The sequence below is a fragment of the Hemiscyllium ocellatum genome, chromosome 3 (genome assembly GCF_020745735.1).
Source record: "Hemiscyllium ocellatum isolate sHemOce1 chromosome 3, sHemOce1.pat.X.cur, whole genome shotgun sequence".
Classification (NCBI taxonomy): Eukaryota; Metazoa; Chordata; class Chondrichthyes; order Orectolobiformes; family Hemiscylliidae; genus Hemiscyllium; species Hemiscyllium ocellatum.
The window spans coordinates 41,697,470-41,722,236 of record NC_083403.1 but is presented as its reverse complement, the minus strand read 5'-3'; the positions used below and the strand labels follow the sequence as shown (position 1 = coordinate 41,722,236).

The following is a 24,767-nucleotide window of genomic DNA, read 5'->3' as shown; positions in this document are numbered from 1 at the left end:
TCACTCTACGTTGATGCATATCCCAAAGTCCACCTTGGAGGATGATCACCCGAAGCCGAATGTTCCTGACCACTGAAGTATTCCCCGGCTGGGAAGGAACATCCCTGTCTGGCAATTGTTACATGGTGTCAATTTATCTGTTGTTGTAGCATCTGTTTGATCTCACCAATGTACCGTGCCTTGGGGCATCTTTGCCTACAGCGTATGAGACAGACAACATTGGCCGAGTCACATGAGTACCTGCCACATACATCGTGAGTGGTGTCCCTACATGTAATGGTGGTATCCATATTGACACTCTGACATATCTTGAGATGAGATGTCACTTTTTTTTATATAAAACTCTAAGTTATCTCAAGAATATGACTTAAAAGAAGTTCTGGGATTTACATATTAATGAACCAAAAACCTAACAGATGGAAGCTAACAGCAATCTAGGTTAATTAAATATATCATTACAGTTAAATGTGTTATGGACTAGGCCAGACTACTCAAAACATTCTTTTCATTTTGTAAATATATTTATTAGCAAAAAAAAACATTTTTTTGACTTTACAAAAATATAAGATTATGGAAAACTAGGGCAACATGGTGGCTCAATAATGAGCACTGATGCCTCACAGTGCCAGGGACCTGGGTTCAATTCTGGTCTCTGGCGACTGTGTGTGGAGTGTGCACATTCTCCCCGTGTCTGCATGGGTTACCTCCGGGTGCTCTGGTTTCCTCCCACATTCCACAAGATGTGCAGGTCAGGTGAACACATAGTGTTAGGTGCATTAGTCAGGGGTAAACATAGGGAAATGGATCTGGATGGTTTACTCTTGGGAGGATTGGTGTGGACTTGTTGGGTCGAAAAAAATTGACAAATACCAGTTTAATAAAACGCAAATTGCATTACAACTACTGTCTACGAAATACAGAGTTCCCAAACAAAAAGCTCCCTAGTTAAGGTAGCAGACAAACCTGTGTCCAAATAACTCTAAAAGGGCTGCCATGCCTTATTTTAAAAAAGGTCTGTTGTGTGGTGCACCATATTTGTGAAAAAATCCAAGGGAATGTGCTCCATAATTAATTTTCGTCATCCCAGTAAGCCAGCTGGGTTCTCCGACACCTAATGACATCAGAATATTTCTTCCCATGCCCTTCAAAAAATGGTAAATTCAGTAGATATAGAAGGAGAGATGTCGGGTCTACTTTAACTTCGGTCCTCAATACCTTACCTATCTGTTCTGCCACAGCGCTCCAATAAACATGGAACCTGTGGCATGTCCAGAAGCAAATGGTAAGAGTACCTATACTTATTTTTACATTTGGGGCACATTGGAGATGCCCCTTTTTAAAACTTTGCCAGACAGTCCGGTGCCAAATGAATCCTGTGCAGAACTATTAACTGCATAGCGTATGCCCTCTTACAGATTGAGATCTTTTGCCTGTTCTCCCATATGTCATCCCACGTTTCAGAAGAGATCTCCACTCCTAGCTCTTACTCCCAGACTTTAATATCCTACCAGGCCGTACCACCCAAGAGGTGATAAAGGGCACCAACCGAAAGGGTGCTTGTGGGTCGTAACAACAACCTCTCTGTATCAGGCTTATAGGGTTTAGTAAGAAACGTGTTGTCTTCTGGATGAAATCCCTAACCTGAAAAAAATGGAAAGGATCACTACTGGGCAATCTGTATTTTCCGTTCATTTGCTCGAAAGACATCATAACCTCCCCCTCAAACAAGTCTCCCAAACTGGAAATTCCTCTTAATGCCCACAGCTTGAACCCTGAGTCCATCATTCCTGGTCTGAACCCTGGCATACCAACTATGGGGTGAGTGGTGAAGTCTTGGATAAGCAACCCTCACTTTGACACATTGCCCTCCATGTCTTGACTATATTAATCACAATGGGGTTCCGGTAGTGGTCCATAACTGTCGTCATCTTATTCGTGTTCAACAGGTTAATAAGAGGGCACTTTGCGAAAGAACTAAACCAACCCATAAATTTTCGCGATGTTGCCCTGGGAAACATTATAGGGAACATATGCATGGGATAAGGCAAGCCAGGAAGGCCAATCATTTTAATAAGGACCATTTGGCCTAACCATGAAATTGGACGAGCCTCCCATCTCTGAAGATCTCGCCTAATATTATCGAGCAGGTAACTTTGTCAAACAAAGTTAGTCCTAAATAACTGATCAAAGATGGGGTAACAAAAATACCTAGGTATCAGACCACTTAAAGGGGGACCTGGGCCACCTTCAACCTCTGGCACTTCCTTAAGGTCCCCCAAAGGCATAGCTTCCCACTTTGCAAAGTTGATCTTATATCCTGAAAAAGCCCCAAATTGTATCAGATGGGATACGGAGGTCATCGGGTTCGATTAAAAATAGATGGATGTCATCCGCATACAGTGAATCTTATATACCCTCAACCCCACTTCCGGAGCGGTTATGTGGATGTTCTGACGAATGGCGTCTGCCAGCGGCTCTATCACCAACGTAAACAACAACGGTGAGGAGGGCAGCCTTGACGACTACTCCTGCCAATCCTAACATTCCCAGACTTCATCCTGTTGGTGATGACCATAGCCATAGGGTGGCGATATAAAACCTCCGCCCACCCCACAAAAATCCACCCAGCCCAAACCGCACTAAGACATAAAAGAGATACAAGCTGAAAATGTGTTGCTGGAAAGGCGCAGCAGGTCAGGCAGCATCCAAAGAGCAGGAGAATCGACGTTTCGGGCATGAGCCCTTCTTCAGGAATGAGGAGAGTGTGCCAAGCAGGCTAAGATAAAAGGTAGGGAGGAGGGACTTGGGGGAGGGGCATTGGAAATACAATAGGTGGAAGGAGGTTAAGGTGAGGGTGATAGGCTGGAGTGGGGTGGGGGCGGAGAGGTCAGGAAGAAGATTGCAGGTTAGGAAGGTGGTGCTGAGTTCAAGGGTTGGGACAGAGACAAGGTGGGGGGAGGGGAAATGAGGAAACTGGAGAAATTTGAGTACATCCCTTGTGGTTGGAGGGTTCCAAGGCGGAAGATGAGGCGCTCTTCCTCCAGCTGTCGTGTTGCTATGGTCTGGCGATGGAGGAGTCCAAGGACCTGCATGTCCTTGGTGGAGTGGGAGGGGGAGTTGAAGTGTTGAGCCATGGGGTGGTTGGGTTGGTATCCCAGAGGTGTTCGCTGAAACGTTCTGCAAGTAGGCGGATAGTAGGCAAGTAGGTTCCACAGGCCGCCTACTTGCCGAACATTTCAAAGAACACCTCTGGGACACCCGGACCAACACATTTTCAGCTCTGATCTCCAGCATCTGCAGTCCTCACTTTCTCACAAAAGAGATACGGCCATCCCACCCAGTCAAATGCTTTCTCTGCATCTAAGAAATCACTAACATCTGGATCAGTCATTGCTGACATACTTGGACCATATTCAGCAACCATCTGATGAAGGAGCATCACTCCGAAAGCTAGTGTGCCTCCAATTAAACCTGTTGGACTATAACCTGTTGTTGTGTGATTTGTAACTTTGTACACCCCAGTCCAACACTGGCATTTCCAAATCACAGCAACCTTCTAGTATTATTAAAGGACCTACAGCCCCTTATAAAAGCTATCTGGTCCTCTTTGACAATAGAGGGTAACAGCCTCACCAATCTCAGTGCCAAAATATTAGACAGAACCTTAAAATCTGAATTTAATAGAGAGATGGGCCTGTATGAGGCACAAACCGCAGAAACCTTCCCTTTCTTAAGAATGAGGGAAATATTAGCTTTTATCAAAGATGGTGGTAGGCATTCATGCATTAAGGAATGATTGTACATTTCCAGCATCAGCCCTGACAGAATCCCTATAAACTTTTTATAAAACTCACCCGGGAGACCATCAGGGCCAGGCGCTTTCCCACTTTGAAGTTGCCTAACTGCCTCCTGTGTTTCCTGAACTGTCAGAGGGGCATTGAGGAGTGAGGCCTGTTCCAAGTTTATCCCTGGAAGGTTCAGTCTCTTTAAAAAGGTTTCCATCTTGGCCCACCCATCCTCGCAATCTTCAAACTAATACAATTCAGAGCAATAACTCTGAAAAACCTCATTAATCCTTTTGGCATCGTATGCAAGGACTCTGTCGTTGTCTATAACTGCAGTAATGGATTGAGAAGCACACTTCTTCCTATCAGATACATTAAATACTTCCCTGGCCAATCCCCATACTCAAACAACCTTTGTCTCACAAAAGCAAGTTCTTTCTTTGCAGTTTGTGTAAGTACTGAATTCAGGGTGATCCAGAGGGCCGTGATCCACTGTAGCTTGGTCACTGAAGGCCTCACAAAATGTGCCGCCTCAGTGATGTAATGTGCCATGTTCCAAAGGCACTCATCTTAGACAAGGCACTAATCAAAAATTTGAGGGGATATTGCCACGGGACAGTAGACATTTAAGATGCCATATTCCTCCCCATGTATCAGAGCATGAAGTATCATAAACCACCCTTGCTCATCTTTCACCTGCTCTGATTTGGAGATGCTGGTGTTAGACTGGGCTGTACAAATTTAAAAATTACACAACACCAGGTTATAGTCCAACAGGTTTATGCAGAAGCACGAGCTTTCACAGCGCTGCTCCTAGCTGATGAAGGAGTAGTGCTCCGAAAGCTAGTGCTTCCAATTAAACCTGTTGAACTATAACCTGGTGTTGTGTGATTTTTAATTTTGTTCACCTGCTCGAATAATGTGATGGAAATTTTTTCTGGATAAGTATAGCCACTCCTCTACTTTTAGTAGTAAAGGATGAAAAGAATACCTGGTCATAACCTCCCTGTTGTAACTTCAGGTCTTCCCCATCATCAAGATGGGTTTCCTGCAATAGGATGATATCAACCCTTTCCCTCTTAAGGCTGGAAAGCACCTTTTTCCTTTTAACAGGTGAATTACTTCCCTTGTTATTCCAGGTGCACCATTTAACAAGACACTTAGCCATATACCCTTTCAGAGACCCTTGAACCCCGGGGAGGGAGAACCCTGCTTCCAATGCACTGAGCACAAGTAAATGGGGACTCAGTTGTAAAATTGTGTATACAAAAACTACCATAATGTGACTACAAACAAGTATTGTTACCAAAAAACTACAAAGAAAATCAACGGAAAAACCTTGAATGGGAGACTCTTTCCCCTGTCCATAGGGGGCACTCACCCTACCTAGCCCTGCCTTCACAGCTCCTTCAAGTTCAGACTGTGCTGCAGCCTTAGGCAAAAATAAATAAGGAAACAAGTAGATGATCCTCAAACCAACAAGAGAAGACAAAGACAGAATAAGCACTTGGCCCATCCCCGGCTCTATGTCAGCCCCAAGTATGACTAAAAGAGAAAAGGAAGCAAAAGGAAAATAACAAAAGTTTCCCATGATAAAATCCAGTTATAGAAATATAATAGGAACAACATATTCCATTTTTTAAAAAAAAGAAAATTATTAGGGAGAGAGAGAAAAGAGGACAAACATTAACCATACTTTTCAGATCAGTTGGACTATTTTAAAGTGTCCACAAAGTTCTCCTCCAAGTCAAACATATAAACTGCATCCTCATAGCTGAAACGAAGCACCACCGGGTACCTCATGGAGTAGTGGATGCCCAGGTTCCTTAGCCTCTTCTTAACTTCATAGAAGGGCTTCCTCTTTCGAATTACAGCTGCAGAGAAATCTTGAAAGAACATAATTTTTGACCCCTTGTGCAGCATTGCCTGTGGATGTTTCCCCAGTGATCTGGAGACTTCTATCATTCTTTGCTTATGTGTGGAAGTGCAGGGGCACTGCACCGGCCCAGACCTGCGCATCGCTACCCGATAGGCCCTTTCAGTGTGCAGCCAGCTGGACTCGATTTGAAGGCTCAGGAGCTGCAGCTGCCAGCGTTCAAAGGAGCTGACTTGCTGCCCACCTTCTTCACCCTCCGGGATCGCAACAATCCATAGATTCGACCTCGATTTTCAAGGTCATCAAACTGATCTCACAAGACCTGCACTTGCTGTTCCAGGATCTAGATCTATCTGGATGAGGACGCGATCACCACTTCCAAGGCCGTGGTTCGACCCTCCACCTCCACCATCCCCCTCCCAAGGACCTGGAGCTCCTGTTCACATGAGGACAGTGCTGAGCTAGAAGGTTGGCACTGAGGTAAGATGGGGGGGTGAGGAAATGAGGAAACTGGTGAAGTCCACATTGATGTGCTGGGGTTGAAGTGTTCTGCCTCGGTTCCAACCCTCCAGCACTTTCCTCATGACCTGTCCTACCTGCCAATCTCTCTTTCCACCTATCTGCTCCACTCCTCTGACCTATCCCTCCATCCCCATTCCCATTCACCTATTGTACTCTTTGCTACCTTCTCCCCAGCCCCATCTCCCCACCCCCCTCCCAGCCCCCCATTTATCTCTCCACCCTGGAGGCTTCCTGCCTCTATTTCTGATGAAGGGCTTTTGCCCGGAATGTCGATTTTCCTGCTCCTCAGATGCTGCCTGACCTGCTGTGCTTTTCCAGCACCACTCTGATCTAAACAATTGTTAGGCAGAGCCATCCACTGCAGTTCTACTGAATCGCTGCCACCTTGCCGAGTTTTGTTCAAAGCATTCTTAAGCAGGCAGCCCAGACCATAACTTTGCAATTTGTTTTGGCAAGTGTACAGTGAAAAGTACCCAGAGTAAGGTAGCTAGGATGATTCCCAGGTTTTAAAACAGACAAAAATGTATTCATAAAATTACACAATTGAACACAAAGAACAGATAAAGAATGCCTACAGAACTCAGTCTATCCAAACTAGACTTAATTATGCTGTTCCAAATATACACAACAGTCTCAATAAGCAAACCTCCTGAAAACACAGTAAAAAAAAGGAACAGATGCTTTCAGGTTGAAGTTAGAAGGGTGGAAAGAGAGAGTTTAGCAAACTTTCCACACAGCTCACTGTTGAACTCCTAACTAGTTCTGGATTGAACTGCTCAGCTAGAGAGCTGACCACTCCCCTTTCATTATCCAGGTCACTTCTAAAACATGACCACTTTGGCCTGAAGTCTCATCCGTTTACAGATAAACAAAAAGGCCTCTCAATACCCTTTAATCTCTGTACCAAACCTGTCTAATTGGCACCAAGAGCGGTTTACGATCCCTCTGAATAAACACAGTACCTTGAGAAAAGACAAACCTTTAGAAAAACAGAACCAGCTTTGTGGCACATGACACTGTAATCTTTTGCTCTAAAAATGTGTGTCTTATGATCCTGCTCCAAAGCTACCTGATGAAGGAACAGCGCTCCAAAAGCTAGTGCTTCCGAATAAACCTGTTGGACTATAACCTAGTGTTCCGTGATTTTGAATTTTGTCCACCCCAGTTCAACATCAGCACCTCCACATCCTTTGATGTTGAGCCTCTTGAATGTTCGCCATGACTTGGAGGTGCTGGTGTTGGACTGGCGTGGACAAAGTTCAAAATCACACAATACTAGGTTATAGTCTAACAGGTTTATTTGGAAGCATTAGCGTTTGGAGCGCCGCTGCTTCATGAAACCACCTGATGTTAGAGTTCTTGAATGTTGTTAGAGTTGCATGCATCCATGTCAGTAGAGTATTCCATTACACTTCTGTGTTGTGCCTTTTAGATGGTGATAAGCATCTGGAACTATAATCTAAAGGTAGTGATTCTGCATGTTGAGAGGTGCAGATAAAAGCAGCAATTGGACATAAAATGTGCCTTTTGAAAATGTTGAAATTCCTGTTTCAGGTAGAATACCAAATGGAAGGGTGATATTCAGAAGCCAGTTTTGGAAGAAATCTAGTGGAGACTTAAGCTATGACAGTTGTGAGAAAATAATTCTGAATTCATTAAAATTGGAGAGGAAACCAGATGCTGAATACAGAGGGAATCAAATCAGTTTAACGTAGTACAATATATGGGCAAGTATTGGACAAGTTCAAGATGGGCAAAGGGGGGAATTTAAGGCACTACTGAAGTGCGGGATCTAATGTGTTTGGACAACATTAAAAACACGGATAAGATTTTCAATGGTTGTAGCTATATCATACGTGAAGAATTGCTTTAAATGTCAATTAAAATGGAGTCTGTATCCGGCGGAATTCAAAGAAGACACTTTTCGTAATTCAACAGAATCCTTATTAGGGTACAGAAATATTCATGAACTAATTTCCTACTGCTCATCGAGGAGGTCTTAATGAATCACTATATTTATTAAGGACTTAGAATGGTCCGCATCTAAACTTGTTTACGGCAGAAAGATATACAGCACGGCCTTTGATGCAGAGTTAAATAACATTTTTGAAAAGAGTTGCTGATAGATCGAGTGAATGCGCAAGCTGTCGCAATTAGATGTCAACGTTAGCAAACCAAAAAAAAAATCGTCTGCTTTCTCCTTGGCGAGCTTATTGCTGAGATGACAGTGCTGAAGTTGGCACCTTTACGCCTCTTTGCAATGAATGGCAGGTCCCGGTATGCTGCACGCGCAGGTGGTCTCAGGGTGGTTGAGTGACAGGTGCAGCCGCATGCGCAGTGGAGGCGATGTGCGGTCCGGATAGTGATGGAGAGAGGAGAGTGAGTGACAGGCGCTGGCCGGACCTGACTGGATCAAGCCGGGTCAGCAAGCACCCAAGGTGTCAAAGGAAAGCATCTCCCATTCCCCAAAACCCTTTACCCCGCCGCAACCTCAACAACAAAAAAAAATCTAATACGCCGAAAGCTCGCCAGGTACCCGTCGGTAATCACGCTTATCGTAACCGCTTTTCGAGCCGGCGTTCCTGCTTTGGGAACAGGTTTGTGCGAGACTCCCGGCCCCGCGGAGCTCGAGCGCGCGCAGCTGTGGGGCAAGGGCGCGCGAGTGAGCGCAACCGTGGTGTAGGAGGAGCCGATCGAGGCCGCGGCGAAGCGGGCACGGGGGAGCGCGCGGGGTGACGCTGACCTTGGAGTGAATGTGCGACAAGAGGAGCTCGAGCTCACCCTCGATCAAGGTAAGAACGACAACAGCGTTAAATATCGCCCACAAGAGTTAGGGAGGGAGTCACACGTTTCCCTGGGCTGTAGTGGACAGAAACGTCCGTGCATTATCAGTTGTTTCCCCCCCCCGCAATGATGGTAATAAATGGGTGATGGGTTTGGATACCATGCGATTATTGAGCTTGATCAGACGGAGGAGGATTTGAAGTAAGCGATGGGCTTGGTTTGCCTGCCCGTGGATTTGCTGAACTGTTTGCAGGATTAAGTGTCCATTCCCCCCCCCCCCCCACGTTTGTATTTCCAATCCACCTTCGTGCACAAGAGATCGTGTTTCGAAAATGGTTTTCCCTGTCACGGTGTTTCGATCTTGTGCTTCAACAATTTGATTTGTCCGTCTAACGGTCTTATCAGCCGAAAGGATGTTTTCAGAAATTTAACGCCGAGAGTCTGATGACATGGGGCTCACGTTAAATTATCTTAGAAAAGATCGTAGAGTCGCAGCTTTTTTTTTCAAAATGAAATACTAGTTTGGTTTGGGCTGTTTTTTGACTTTTTTTCTCATGTGGAGAAAATACACGGTGACCTCAGTCGTTTTATGCCACACATTAATTATTTCAATGATGATTCTGAAGTTTTCGGTTATTATTTCAAATAAACTGACAGGGTATTGTAAGCCATTTAGGCTATTTTGTTTTTTACTAAGCTAATTCGATTGTTTGCTTAGAGACCAGTCTTCAGTTTAATCCAGGTATGATCGATATTTGAGGAAAGAAATCGATATTTTTCGGTCTCAGCCTGGTAAATGACAAAAAGGAATTGTATTGCCGATTGTTTTTAATGTGCCACTTTCTGAGAGTTCACTGATGAAAAAGAAATCGGGTCTGCCTGTAATATCCTTGTCAGTAAATGTTGTTAAATATGCAGAGGTCGTTACTTTATACTTCAACCTAAATGTGGTATATTTGACTTACCCAGGGAAAAGAACCAATAATACTTCAGATAAATATTGGAAATATTTATGAGCAATTAATTCATGTTTTAGTATAACTTATTTTGAAAATGGAAAAGTGTGTAATTCAGAAGTAACTCTTTCTAAGTATATATTTAACAGCTGATGTGTTTGATATTTCTAGTTAAAATAGAAATTATTACACTAGACGTCTTTTCAATATATAAGTAGAAATAAAAACAAACCAGTCAATGCAGTATTAAAAATATGTCATTAATTTTAATAAATAAACTACAGAAGTGGTGCAAATTATGCAGAAAGTGTTTTGAGGTCATTTAGTATACGAGTGAGCATTTTTGTCCCAAATTATTATTCAGCCCATAGGCTACTGAATATAGTGACTCATACTGCTGCACAATTTCACATGAACTGACAGTCATCCTGGACTTTACTGTTCTTCAGCTATGAAGTTGAAAACCAGCAACCATAGTTTACTTTTATATATTTGCATTCATTTTGTAAAGCATCTCCAAGTGCTTTCCTATGTTAATCAGATAAATGGGTGCTGGCCAAAGAAGGAAATATTGGGAGAAATGATGCAGCCTGGATAAAGAACATTGACTTGAGCTGACCATCCACCAAATGAGACATTGCAGCAAGTCTGGATTAGTGCAGTATTTATGCTTTGCTTCAGATGGATCTTGGTTAACAGTCAGATTTGAGAATCCTTACAATGAATCCAGAATGTTTGAGGTCTATTTTAGTGCACCACTGCCACCCTATTGTGAGGTCTGCTAAGTCAACATGGATAAGGAACCTCATTATATTATTGTGATTTATGGGCCATCCCTAATTGCCTTGGAGAAGGTGGTATTGAACTGTCTTCTTGAGCAATAAGTTACGATTCATGGGATGGAGGGACATCCACAGTGTTATTAGGAAGGGAATTCATGATTTTGACTCAGTGGTAGTGAAGACAGAAACGTATGTAGCTTTGAGGGGAATTTGGAGGTGGTGGTGTTCCCAACATCTGCTATCCTCGTCCTTCTGGGTGGTACTGATCATTGTTTGGAATGTGAAGTTGATGGAGGCTGATTAAGTTTCTACAGTATATCTTAGATTATATACACTGTCTCATTATTGATATATGTTACATCACTTCACTTGATGAAGCAACAGTGCTCTGAAAGCTTGTGATTTTAAATAAACCTGTTGGACTATAACCTGGTGTCATGTGGTTTCTGATTTTGTTCACCCCAGTCCAACACCAGCATCTCCACATTATATTATAGCTTTGACAGGCAAGGTAAGATATTGTGGCATGTTTATAGAAACACAGCAACAGGAATGAGCTGTTAAGCCCCTTGAGCCTGTTCTACCATTCAATGACGTCATGGCTGACCTGTTGCCTAGCTTGTTATACCTGTCTTTGGCCCATATCCCTTATTACCTTTGTTTAACGAAAACTTACCTCCGACTTAAAATTAACCACTGATCTAACATCTGCAGTTTGTGTGTAGAAATGCTTCTTAACACCTCGATGGTCTAGCTCTAATTCTCAAACTATGCCCCATAGTTCTAGAATCCTAAACCAGTTAAAATAATTTATCTACTGTCTTTCCCTCTTAATATTTTTAAAGACTTTGTTCAGATCAGTTAGTGCCAGAAACATGAATGTAATGTAACCAAATTTCATTTTAAATACTGGAAGACTAAACAATTACTTTCTCACAGAGTAAAAACTTCAAATGCACTCCGCTTCTGCTCTAAAATTATATGACATTTGTTTTAAAATTCAAATTTAATAATGAAGACAAGAAGATTCAGTCATAGTTGTTTTCCTTGATCCAAGAAATTGAATAAAATTCGATCTTTAATCTCTCTCAGCTATATAAAGATCAAAATTTAAATTATTCTGCATACTTCATAATGGATATGACACCATACTAACTACTTAACCTTCTAAATTCTAGAAAAAAACAGGCCTAATTTCTATAATCGCTCCTCATAACTTAACTTCTGAAATAATACTTTACATAAACCTCCTTCCAGCACCTACCAAGCATAGTCAGAAATCCTATATCCCTTGGCAGAAGAAGTTAGTATGGAGTTATATCCGTTAGGAAGTGGGCAAAATAATTTGAATTTCAATCTTTATATAGCTGAGAGAGATTAGAAGCTCAATTTTAATCCCTTAAATACTTTTGCTTTACAAAAACGTAACTCAGATTTAAAATTAACAATTGATCCAACATCTGCTGTTAAGGAAGAGAATTCCAAACGTCTACTGCCTTTTGTATGTAAAAGTGCTTTCAAACATCTCTCCTGAATGGTTTTGCCCTAATTCTAGAATCCCCAATCAGTCAAAATATTTATCTTTACTCTGTCTTTTCCAATTAATATCTTGAAGACTTCGATTGGATTAGCCCTTAACCTTCTAAATTCTAGAGATAACAAGCCTAATTTCTGTAATCTCTCCTTGTAATTTAACTCGTGAAGTAATTCAAGGAGACATAGGAAGTTCAAAGTTATTTGAATCTTATAAATGAGAGAAAATTGCAATTTGAAAAAAAAACGCAAACTTTTGTTAAGGAAAATGGGACATTTTTTATTTGAAGGTGAGACTCCATTTTAAGATTCCACTTCCTTACACGGGCTTCCTTCTGGCACCTACCAAACATAGTTAGGAGTCCAGTATCACTTGGCAGAAGTAGTCAGTGTGGAGTCATATCTGTTAGGAAGTGTGCAGAATAATTTGAATTTCAATCTTTATATAGCTGAGAGAGATTGGAGACTGAATTTTAATCCATGTTACAGAATCAGAAAGACAGTCCAGAACTAGGGGGCATAAGTTTAGGGTGAGAGGGAAAAGATTTAAAAGGGACCTAAAGAGCAGCTTTTTCACACAGTGGGTGGTGCATGTATGGAATGATCTGCCAGAGGAAGTGGTGGAGGCTGGTACAATTACAACATGTAAAAGATATCTGGATGGGTACATGAATAGGAAGGGTTTAGAGGGATATGGGCCAAATGCTGGCAAATGGGACTGGATGAGGTGAGGATATCTGGTTATTTTTGTGCTGTATATCTGACTATGAACTATGACTGCATCTTCTAGTCTTTATTATTAAATTTGAATTTTAAAACAACTGGCATATGATTTTAGAGAAGATGCAGAGTACAGTTGAAGTTTTTACTCTGGGAAAGTAATTAGTCTTCCAATATTTGAACTGAAATTTGATTACACTATGTTCATGTACTAAATGATCCATCAATTATTGTAATATTACATGATCCTTAAAATTGTAGCTTTTTAATTGACTATCAAGAAGTTGTTGGCTTGTTGATACAGCTCAAAGGTCAATTTTGAGATCATCAGTTTGTTTTTAGTTATTCTTCTAGCATTCTTATTATGACACTTAATATTTAATCAAGAAAAATTGCTCAGGCGCAAGATACCAGAAGACACTCGGGTTGCATTAATAAAATACAATGACAGTCAGAGGTACCTCAGTTCTTTCATTTGTAGATGTGGGAGTTGCTCTCAAAGTGATTCACAGTCAGTGTTCATCTCTAGCTATCCTTATTGTTAATGAAGAGTTATGTTTTTGGGTAGCTGTAATCTGCCTTATAAGTATACCACAGTGCTGTGAGATAACTTGTTCCAGGATCTTTATCTAAGAAATTATGATGAGTGACTTGGATAGAAACTTGCAAATGTTTGCATGCAATGTCTGCTGTTGTTTTTATGGACAGCAGAAATTGTGGGCTTAGAAGGTGTTGTCAAAGGATACTTAGTGAGTTGCACGTAGTGGACCTCACACTTGGCACATATTGCTGTCACTATGCACTAGTGGTGAAGGGAGTGAATGTGAAGGTGCTGGATAGGTTGCCATTCAAACAGGCTACTTTTCTTGGACGCATTAGTCAAACCTCCTGAAAACTTTTGAGACTGAATACATACAGGCAAGAGGGTCACAGTCCTAACATGTGCCTCATTAGCTTTGGAAATCAGCAAAGCTTTGGTTATTCGCTGCAGAATGTCCTGGCTTTGCCTGGATTTTGTGATCACAGTATTTAAGATTATGGCTTTGTTCAAGAATGTTGTAAGGATTGTCCGAGCAATTACAGACCAGTCACTTTAGCTTTAATGGGAAAGTTTCTAGAAACAGTTATTTGGGATGGAATGAGTAGTCACATGGGAAAAGATGGGTCGGTTCAGAAGAATCAACATGAATTTCTAAAGGGAAAATCATGTTTAGCTAACTTGCTGGAATGTTTTGGGGAAGTGGTAAGCTCAATGAGGATATCACTGTTTATGTGATATGCATGAATTTCCAGAAGGTGTTTGATGCAGTGCCAAGCTTGAGAAAAACTACAGGTTGTAATATAAAAGGGAAAGTATAAACACACATGAAATGTGCTGAGTGATAGCAAACCAATGGTCAATGGATATTTTTCAGGCTGGCAAAAGATCTGAAGTGGAATTTCCCAGGGGTCAGGATTTAAACCCAATTATAAGTTCCTGATGTGTATTAACGGTCTGGATCTTGCCTTGAGAGGCAATTTCCAGGTTTGCAGATAACACTTAGAAGAACTGTGAACTGAGAGATGGACAGTGTTACAGATTGATGGGCGATTTTATTGAAATGCGCCAAATAATAAAACCTGTCAACTTTGTACATCTGTAGTGTAACTAGGAATTTTCAGTTTAAATGTGAATTAAAGAATATTATGAATTAATTGGTGTTCGAAACACAGTGCAGAGAAAATTTGCGGAAAATAGTTGGCTTGAAAATATCAAAAACTGAGTGAAGTGAAGTAGGCACAATTTAATATGATGACATTAGAATTAGAAGAGCCAAACTGCAATACAGTTTTGTACAGAAAGATATCCATACAAGCTGTTGGTGGAACTGAAACTGCCTAGAGTGTCTCTCTGAAAGCCTCTCATTTGGTTATTTGACCAGTGTACCACCCTGGAGCAGCATTGTTGCTCTCTGGGTACATTCCGTAATTAAGTTGGACAGAAAATATATAAACATAGTAAAGACCATTTGGTCAATGGAAATACATTCCATTAATGTATATAGAATCCAAATATATATTTGGGCATTATTTTTGGTTGACTATTCTGCCTGGCAGATCATTTCAAATAAGATCCTGTGGCTGATTTAAATTTACATTCTGCTATTTTTCATTTATATCCTAGGGCTCTATATTCCTAGTTCTCTTATTTACACCATTTTATACATTCTTAATTCTGAAGTTCCTCTTAGTTGTCTTTCCAGACTAAAACTGAGCTTCTCTAATCTTTCTTCCTAGCTAATCCCACTATACTTGAGGTTAGTCATGTCCTCTAATGAATCCATTCACAGGTTTTTATCATTATTGAGGTTTGTTAACTAAAACTCAACACTACTCTGAGCAGAGTATTATAAAATCTAAATAATATGTATTCTGAAATTCTTAAATTTACTTGTATATAGTTTGAACTTTGAAAGTGAAAACTTGCTCTACTAATTCAATTCCATTTGTACAATTACAATTCATGATTTCTGACAGATAGAACTTATAATATTTTCACCCTGATAAATGGAAAAATCATTCAGAATAGGCCTTTCAGTTCACCAAGTCTGCACTGACAAAAAAAACCAACTAAATCTTAGCCCAAAGTCTTCAAAGATATGACATTTCAAGTGCTCGTCAAAGTAATCTTTAAATATTGTGAGGTTTTTCACCTCAACTACCCTCCCAGGCAGCATATTCCAGATTTTCAACAACCTCTGGGTGACAACATTTTCCTCAAATCCTTTCTAAACCTTGAAGCCTTTTGCCTTAAAATTATGTCTCCTTGTTGTGGTTCTGTTCGCCGAGCTGGGAATTTGTGTTGCACACGTATCGTCCCCTGTCTAGGTGATATTCTCAGTGCTTGGGAGCCTCCTGTAAAGCGCTTCTATGATGTTTCCTCTGGCATTTATAGTGGTTTGTCTCTGCCGCTTCCGGTTGTCAGTTCCAGTTGTCCGCTGCAGTGGCCGGTATATTGGGTCCAGGTCGATGTGTTTGTTGATAGAACCTGTGGATGAGTGCCAGGCCTCTAGGAATTCCCTGGCTGTTCTCTGTTTGGCTTGTCCTATAATAGTAGTGTTGTCCCAGTCGAACTCATGTTGCTTGTCATCTGCGTGTGTGGCTACTAAGGATAGCTGGTCGTGTCATTTCGTGGCTAGTTGCTGTTCGTGGATACGGATCGTTAGTTGTCTTTCTGTTTGTCCTATGTAGTGTTTTGTGTAGTCTTTGCATAGTATTTTGTACACTATGTTGGTTTTGCTCATGCTGGGTATTGGGTCCTTTGTCTTGGTGAGTTGTTGTCTGAGAGTGGCTGTTGGTTTGTGTGCTGTTATGAGTCCTAGTGGTCATAGTCATCTGGCTGTCATTTCAAAAATGTTCTTGATGTGTGGTAAAGTGGCTAGTCCTTTGGGTTGTGGCATGTCCTCATTCTGTTGTCGACTGGGACGACACTACTATTACAGAGAACAGCCAGCCAGGGAACAGAACAGCCAGGGAATTCCTAGAGGCATGGCACTCATCCACAGATTCTAATAACAAACACATCGACCTGGACCCAATATACCGGCCACTGCAGCGGACACCTGGAACTGACGACCAGAAGCGGCAGAGACAAACCACTATAAATACCGGAGGAAATATCACAGAAGCACTTTACAGGAGGCTCCCAAGCACTGAGAATGTCACCTAGACAGGGAATGAAACGTGTGCAACACAAATTCCCAGCTCGGCCAACAGAACCACAACAACGAGCAACCGAGCTACAAATCTTCTCACAAATTATGTCCCCTTGTTATTTGACCCTTCAGTTAAGGAAAGCAGCTGCTTCCTATCCACCCTGTCCATGCTTCTCATAATCTTAGACCCTTCAATACAGTCCCTTGTCAGCTTTCTCTTCTTTAAAGAAAACATCTAAAGAAAACATCCTGAGCTTATTCGGTCTCCTTTCATAAAGTAAACTGCTGCATCCCAGGCAACATCCTGGTGAAGGCCTGCTGCACCTCCTCCAGTGCAGTCACATCCTACATTGACCAGAATTGCCAATATGGTTAAACCGAAGTCCTGTACAGTTCCAACTTAACCTCCCTACTCTTAGTATTTAATTCACAGCTGATAAAGGCAAGTGTCCTGTATGCCTCCTTAATTACTACCCATATTAATGTGTCCTGTTACTTTCAAACATTTTTGGACAAGCAAGCCAAGATTCCATTGTTCCTCGGGTTTCCTAGTATCCTGCCATTCATTGAGTACCCACTTGTCTTGTTACCTCTTCCAAAGTGCATCACCACACACTTGTCAGGATTAAATTCCATCTCATCTGACCAATCCATCTATAGCCTCCTATAACTTCAGACCTTCTTCCTCACTGTCAACTACCTGGCCAATCTTTGTATCAGCCCTCCAGATTTTCTACTATATATTAGTACATAACACAAACAGTATGGGACCCAACACTGACCTCTATGGTGTGCCACTGGACACCGGCCTCCAGTCACACAAACAGCCTCCTACCACCATCTTCTGTCTCCTACCATTAAGCAAATCTTCGATTCAACTTGTGAAATTACCGCGGGTTCCATGTGCTTGTACCTTCTCTTATCAATCTCCCATGTGGTTACTTGGCAAACGCTTTTTTGAAATCCATGTGAACTACGTCATAAATCTACACACCTGGTCAACTCTTCCCAAAACTTCAGTCAAATTTCCCTCTGACAAAGCCATACTGAGCATCCCTGATCAAACTAGCCTCTTGAAGTAGAGATTAATTGTTCCCTTCAAAATTTTCTCCCATAGTTTCCTTATCACTAATCCACGACTCCCTTGATTATCTCTACCACCTTTCACGAAAAATGGAACCACATTCTGGTCAATGTACTGTAGGAAGGATTTGACTGCACTGGAGGAGGTGCAGCAGGCCTTCACCAGGATGTTGCCTGGGATGCAGCAGTTTACTTTATGAAAGGAGACTGAATAAGCTCAGGATGTTTTCTTTAGATGTTTTCTTTAAAGAAGAGAAAGCTGACAAGGGACTGTATTGAAGGGTCTAAGATTATGAGAAGCATGGACAGGGTGGATAGGAAGCAGCTGCTTTCCTTAACTGAAGGGTCAAGAATTGGTGTTCTTGCATCTCCCCTGTAGCCAGAGAGGAATTAAGAACTTGGGTCAGAGCTTTTGTAATTTCCTCTCATCTGCTGCAGCCTGGAATGAAACTGATCCAAACCTGGTGAGGTTTCCACTTTTAAGCTTGACAGAAATTCCATTGCTGCCTCATTCCCTGCGTCAAGAACTTCATAATCCTCCTTTCTGACTTCTGTATCAATGTCCTTCTCCAAAGTAATGCGGATGTGAAAAACTCATTTAACACCCTACCAGTGTCTACTGGCTCCATGTACAGATTGCTTCCTTCGTTCTGATTGGGCCCTTCTCTTTCCCTGGTTATCTCTTGTCCTTGATCTGCAAGTAGAATGTTTTGGGATTCTCCCCAATCTTATCCTCCAGCATTTTTCATGAGCCCTCTTTTTCCCTCCTCGTTGCTTTCTTAAGTTCATTCCTGCACTTTATATATTCCATTCATTCATTTTCTCCTGATGTTGAAAGCCTCCCTATTCCTTCTTATCCAGTCTGAATATTCCTGGAGATCCACGATTCTCTGGGATTGTTGCTTCTACATTTCATCCTAAACAGAACATGTACTCTCTTTCCTTTTTCACCCCTGCTATAAATCTGCTGTAGATTTACCCAGAAGTAGCTGTTTTCAGTCTATTTTGGCTACATCTTGCCTTATTTTAATTAAATATACCTTCCCCAATCCAAAACCTTTTTTATGACAACCCATATTTTTCTTTTTCTAGCAATTTAAAATGTACAGTGTTGGAGTTGCTATCACGAAAATAGTCTCCCGACTGCCACCTCGAACATCAAAATGGCTTGGTACCTCAGAATTAGGTCCAGCAATGCAGCATCCCTTGTTAGACCTTCTGAATGTTGTTATAAAAACCTCTGACTACATTTTAAAAAAAAACTGCCCTCTCTAACCCTTTACACTATGACTATTCCAATTAAAATTGGAAAAGTTGAAATCGCCCAACATAATTATCCTGTTATTGTTTCCTCACCTCAACAAATAGTCGACATATCTGTTCTATTGTCTGCTGATTATTTCAGAGTCAGTGGTATAGTCCCCAGGAGTGTGTCTGCCCCCTTTTTATTCAGCTACCCTCATTTGAAGACACTCAAGAATATCATCCATTCCTGTGGCAGTAACTTACTCCTTAATTAATAAAGTGACACCATGTCTTCTACACCTTTCTATGTCCTATTTGAAGGTCCTATATCATGGAATGTTGAGTTGCCTGTCTTTTCCCTCCCTCCCCAATGTCTCTAATGGCAACATCGCAATTCCACAACTCAGTTCACACCCTTAACTTTTCTATCTTACCTAGAATGCTCCAAGCATTAAAGTAGAGGCTATCCAACCTCTCCTTACTCCCTCAAGTATCATGGCTGAACTGCCTCTTCCTTTACTAAAGTATGTTGTTTCTCTATTGTATCAAACAATCTTTATCTCCTTCCTTGCTGAGTAAGTTTCATATCTTCCAACAGCACTAGCAAACTCTACCTACTGGGTTGTTGGACATATTCTAATTCAGGTGCAGACCGTCTTGCTTGTACAAGTCCCACTTTTCCCAGAAATGGTCCCAATGATCCAGGACTGGATTTTCTCATTTGTAAACCTAATTGATTAAACAATTAAATCCATTTGCACAACACTTGCATTTGTGTCTGTACTGCTGTCATTGCATTAGTTGGCTTTATTATTAGGTGATTAATTTGCATCAGAATTAACACTTTTTTTAAAGTCTTACATCCATTCATCAATCCTTCTCACCTTAACCACAAAGTTGAACCTTAAACGCCATTTCAATTATTATTGAATTAGTTTTGAGTCCAAATTTTCGCTTCACTTGACTTTTTTTAATCACTATTAGCTGAATCAAAGATTTTTTAAAAAATTCACACACAGAACTGCACTTGTAGCCCCACCATTTATATAATGACTCCAGTTCAGTTTCTGGTCATTGGTAAATCCCCAGGATGTCGTTAGTGGGGATTCAGTTATAGTAATACCATTAAATGTAAGGGGCAATGGTTACATTCTCTCTTGTCAGAAATGCTCATGGCCTAGCATTTGTATGGTGCAAATGTTAACTTGCAATTTGTCAGCTCCAGCCTGAATATCTTTTGTTAACATTATTTTCTAGCAGAGGTGATAAATTGAGTGAGGCATCTGTTCCTGAGATGAGAAAATCTACAAATTAACTTGTAAGATATCTCCAAATGTTCAAATAGAAGGTGACATTTACAGAAGCAAATTGCTTGTTTATCCTATCAATGAAAATAACAATGATTTTGAAATAACAAAAGACAATGAAAAACAGTGATGCCATTAGCTAAATTGCAATAGTTTTGGATGGCGGTGGGCTTGAGTTATTCATTTTAATGAAAGAAAAGTGTTTGATTTTTTTGCAGTGTGTTTAACACATTCCCAAAGATGTAGATGGAGAATTTCAAAAGAATCCCCAAATGGCAATGAAATAAATAAATGACCAAATTATTCTGCTTTCCGTGTTAGTTGAACAAATGTTGGCACTTAGAACACTTGGATTTTCTACAGATAGTGTCATAAGATCTTTACCTGCCAGGAAGATGGCAGCCTTGGTTTTACTTCTCTTCCAGAATACAGCATTTTCCCTTTGATTGAAGTGTCATTCTAGAGTATGTACTGAAATATTTACTCTGGAGCATCAATGCACAACATTCTGACTCAAGTGAGCTAAACTGTTCACCTAAGTTCATAGTTCTAATCTTGAAGTTGATACTTCAAAATACCTGAAGTAGATAACATGAATTTTATTGGATTTTGCTAGGCCTTATTATATGTTATGAGTATCTTATTGTCGACAAAGTGAAGTAAGGTATAAAAGTACCATGTGATTGGAATAATTTATGAAACATGCCAAGATTTATTTTGATATTTTTCATAGGTTTGTAGAGATAATTGCTTTTGGGTGAAATCATGGATGCAGTTGTCCACCTCATTAATGATTCTCTGGAATTCTATCGTTGGAGCCTTATCATTGCAGGTACTTATTAATATTATGTTTAGAATACTGTATTAATGTACTTTCTGTATTCTGTACACCAATTCATCTACAGTGTGTTCTCATTACTCAGTACAGTTAATTCTCCTATAATGCTGAAGTCGGGTTCCAGTGAAACCTCGTTTAATAGAAAATCGCTTAATAGAAATAATGGAGCTTATGGGAAAAGTGGGGTTGGGGCAGACCAGCAAAAAAGTAACACTCATGATTGCTCAAAAATCACCCAAAAATCTAACGCAAAGTATAGCACAACCTGAATGAAGGTTGAAAAAATATTTATTAACAAAAGTAAATTTAACACAAGACGTTTTCAAAAATATCAGAAAGCTGCTTTCTATACAGTACCTCTCACAGAAGGCTGCTCTGTTGGCAGCTGACATCGGCACATGCACAGAACAGTATGAAAACCAGAGTTCACATGGCACAGAACAACACAGACTTCGGTGCTGACATTGCACATCTGCAGAACAGTACATTGAATGATACATGCACGGACACCAGCACATGCGCAAAACTGCAAGAGCGCCAATGCATGTGGAGAATAACAGAGATTTCAGTGTGCAAGTCGGCGCATGCGCAGAACACAGCATGTGTACCAATTCCTGCTGGAGTTGCAGTATTACTAATGGAGGTAAGCATTCTCCAAAATATTATTTCCTAATTCTTCACCGACATTATAGCCAAATCATACTGCCGAAACACACGTTATCCCAGAACTACTTGTATGTACTTTTCTATGTTAAGCCTCAGCTTGGGTAGAAAAGAGCCTTTCTTGTAAATTGGTCTTCTTCCAAACAATTATTTCAAGCCAACATCTGATTCTGGATATAGATCATAATCCTAATGAAGTGTAATATTTATGTGAGATGATACAAATGAAAAGACCAGCAATTTTAATCTATCAAAGCATTATGAGGTCTAAACAAGAAATGGCAGTGATGTGAGAATGTTAAGAATGGTGACTGAAAGTAGGTCAAAGATTTAAGTTGTGTAGACCTAGAAAGGCAAAGTGGAAATAGTTGGAGCAAGGATTCAAAACGTGGTTGGAGTTGACTGAAAACCAATTGTGTAGATTCACAGAAGGTCTAAATTATAAGTTCTGAGTTGTTAAGAGATGGATAATGGCTGATGATGGCACTGATGATTTATAATTAGACTGAATATGATAGATTGCATAAGTTTTGGAGGATTTGCAGTTTCTGAAAGGAAACTGCAAGAGGCTGGTAAAAAGAACATTCGAGTAACTAAGTCTTGAAATAACAAAGAACATAAATTGTAGGAGCAGACGTAAGCCATTTGGCCCATCAGGTCTGCTGCACCATTCAATGAGATCATGGCTGATCTGATAATCTTTAACTTCACTTTTTTTGCCTTTTCCCCATAAGCCCTGATTCCCTTACTGAGTAAAAGACTCCATACCCACAAAATGCAGGATTGATGTGATACCATGAAGCAACTGTGAGAAACATTACATGGGCAGGAATCTTGTCTCCAGAATACGCAAGCATCAGCTTGCAACAAAATGACAGGACCAATCCTCTCTTCTCTCAATCCACACCGACAGTGAAGGACACCAATTCAACTGGGACAGCCTTACAATACTGTGACAGGCTAAACAAAGATGAGCTTGGAAACTCCTGGAGGTTTGGTATTCATCCACTGTTTCCAAAAACAAACACGTTGAAATAGACCCAATCTACAGATCGCTACAGTACAATACTGGAAGTAGAACAACCCGCCACAACAGACAGATCCATATAGATTCGAAGCAGATCACAACAACAGTGCTTCATTAGGAGGCTACATAGTACTGAAGGTGTCATCCAGGAGGGAGGCAAAACTTTTGCAAGAAAATCTACCAGCTCGGCGAGCCAACCATCAACTTCGTGCACAACCTGAGCTCCAGATCTTCACAAAAGATCAAAAATCGGTCTTTCTCAGCCTTGAATATACTTGATGACCTACCTTCTACAGTCCTGTATTGTAAAGCATTCCACACATTCAGTACCTTCTGGAAGAAGCAATTCATCCTTATTTCTGTCTGAAATGGGCAATCTCTTACTCTTAGATTATACTTTCCAGTTCTGGACTCTTCTACACTGGGAAACAACCTCTCATCTACCCTGCCAAGGCCCCAATTTTATGTTTCGATGGAGGTCACCTGCAATTCCTCTAAACTCCAGTGAGTATAGGCCCATCTTCCTCGTAAGGAAATCCCTTCTGTGGTCAACCAAATGAACCTTCTCTGAACTGTCTCCAATATCGGTACATCTCTTCTTAGATAAAGGGATCAAAACTGTTCAGCGACCTATTTCTGTGGTCTGACTTCCCTATTTTAATGCTCAATTCCATTTGAGATAAAGACCAACATTCCATTTTCTTTTACATGTATGCTCGCTTTTTGTAATTCACAAAATCCAAATGTTGCAGCTTTCTTTAAATTGATTTATCTTCTCTATTCTTCTTGCCAAGATGCATCACCTCACATTTTCCCAAATTATATTCCATCAGCCAAGTTTTTTGCCCATCCATTTAATCTGCCTATTATCCCAAAGCCAGTGTATAGAAAACCATTAAAGAGTTGGACTGGTCCTAGACTTAATTTTGGGTTATGAAGCTGGGTAAGTGGTTGAAGTATCAGTGGCGGAGCATTTTGCAGACAGAAGTCATAATTCAGTTTGATTCAAAATTCTTTTACTTAATAACAAGATGAGTTTCCCCCAGAATTGGGGGAAGGCCAATTTTAATAAGGTCAGCTATGATTTGATCAGAGTTGATTTTGTTTTGGATAAGTCTATGGCCGAGCAGTGTGACGCACTCCAGAAGAGAATAGAAAGAGTACAGGGCCAACATGTTGTAGTAGGGGGAAGGATGGGATCAACAATTTCAAATGAACCCTGGACATTGAAGAATATGCACCATTGGTTATAGAGAAAAAATGGAGTCTTTGTTCAAATACAGAGGACTTAAAACAGTTAAAGCCCTAGAGGAGTACAGAATATGCAACTGGAACTTAAAAAGGAAGCTAGAAGATTAAAAAGGCGATATGAAAGGATCATAGCATGTAAAATAAAGGAAAATCGTAAATTACTTTACAAATACATTAAGGATAAAAGAATAACTCTGGAAAGACCTCAAGAAATGGAACAGGAGTAGCAATATGTTGAATACTGCAGGGTGATCAAGGAATGTTGCTTGGAATAGCACACAGGGATCATAGCCATATTGAATGCCTTTAGAAATTTTGAGTAGCCTTAATGCTGTCAGTGGGATCAAAACTAAATTGGACAAATTCACATCATAAGTAATTGGTACCCTCCAACTTTAACTTCTCAAGTTATTGAAATTTTTGGGGTTTCAAAATGATAAAAGATTTGTAAAAATGGAAATGGTTACTGCCTATAGTTAATGGAGAAACCCAGTAGGGCCTTTGAAGAGGGGTAATGATAGCATCCATAAAAAGATACAAAAGTAGAGCCTGAAGAGAAATAGTTGACTGAAAATGACTGGTGGAGGTCACAGATGATGGCTGAACAGAAAATTTTCAAAATGATATGAGATCAGTTCAGAAAGATAGGTATGGAGGTGTTTTAGGCAAATGAAGGTATGAATTTGATCTTGAAGACATG

The 24,767-nt window shown here is 40.6% G+C and overlaps 1 protein-coding gene across 2 annotated transcripts in view; it reads left to right on the top strand.

The window, feature by feature from the left end:
• The first annotated feature begins 8,563 nt into the window (after positions 1-8,563).
• elovl4a (ELOVL fatty acid elongase 4a) overlaps positions 8,564-24,767 on the top strand; it is a 38,800-nt gene continuing 22,596 nt past the window's right edge. The window contains exons 1-2 of one of the 2 annotated variants that reach the window (XM_060849710.1): positions 8,564-8,715; positions 21,022-21,120. In XM_060849710.1, the coding sequence (XP_060705693.1) occupies positions 21,054-21,120 (67 nt within the window). In that variant the 5' untranslated portion in view covers positions 8,564-8,715; positions 21,022-21,053. Of the gene's footprint in view, positions 8,716-8,748; positions 8,976-21,021; positions 21,121-24,767 lie in introns of those variants that run through there. The other variant, XM_060849702.1, reaches the window with a different exon arrangement.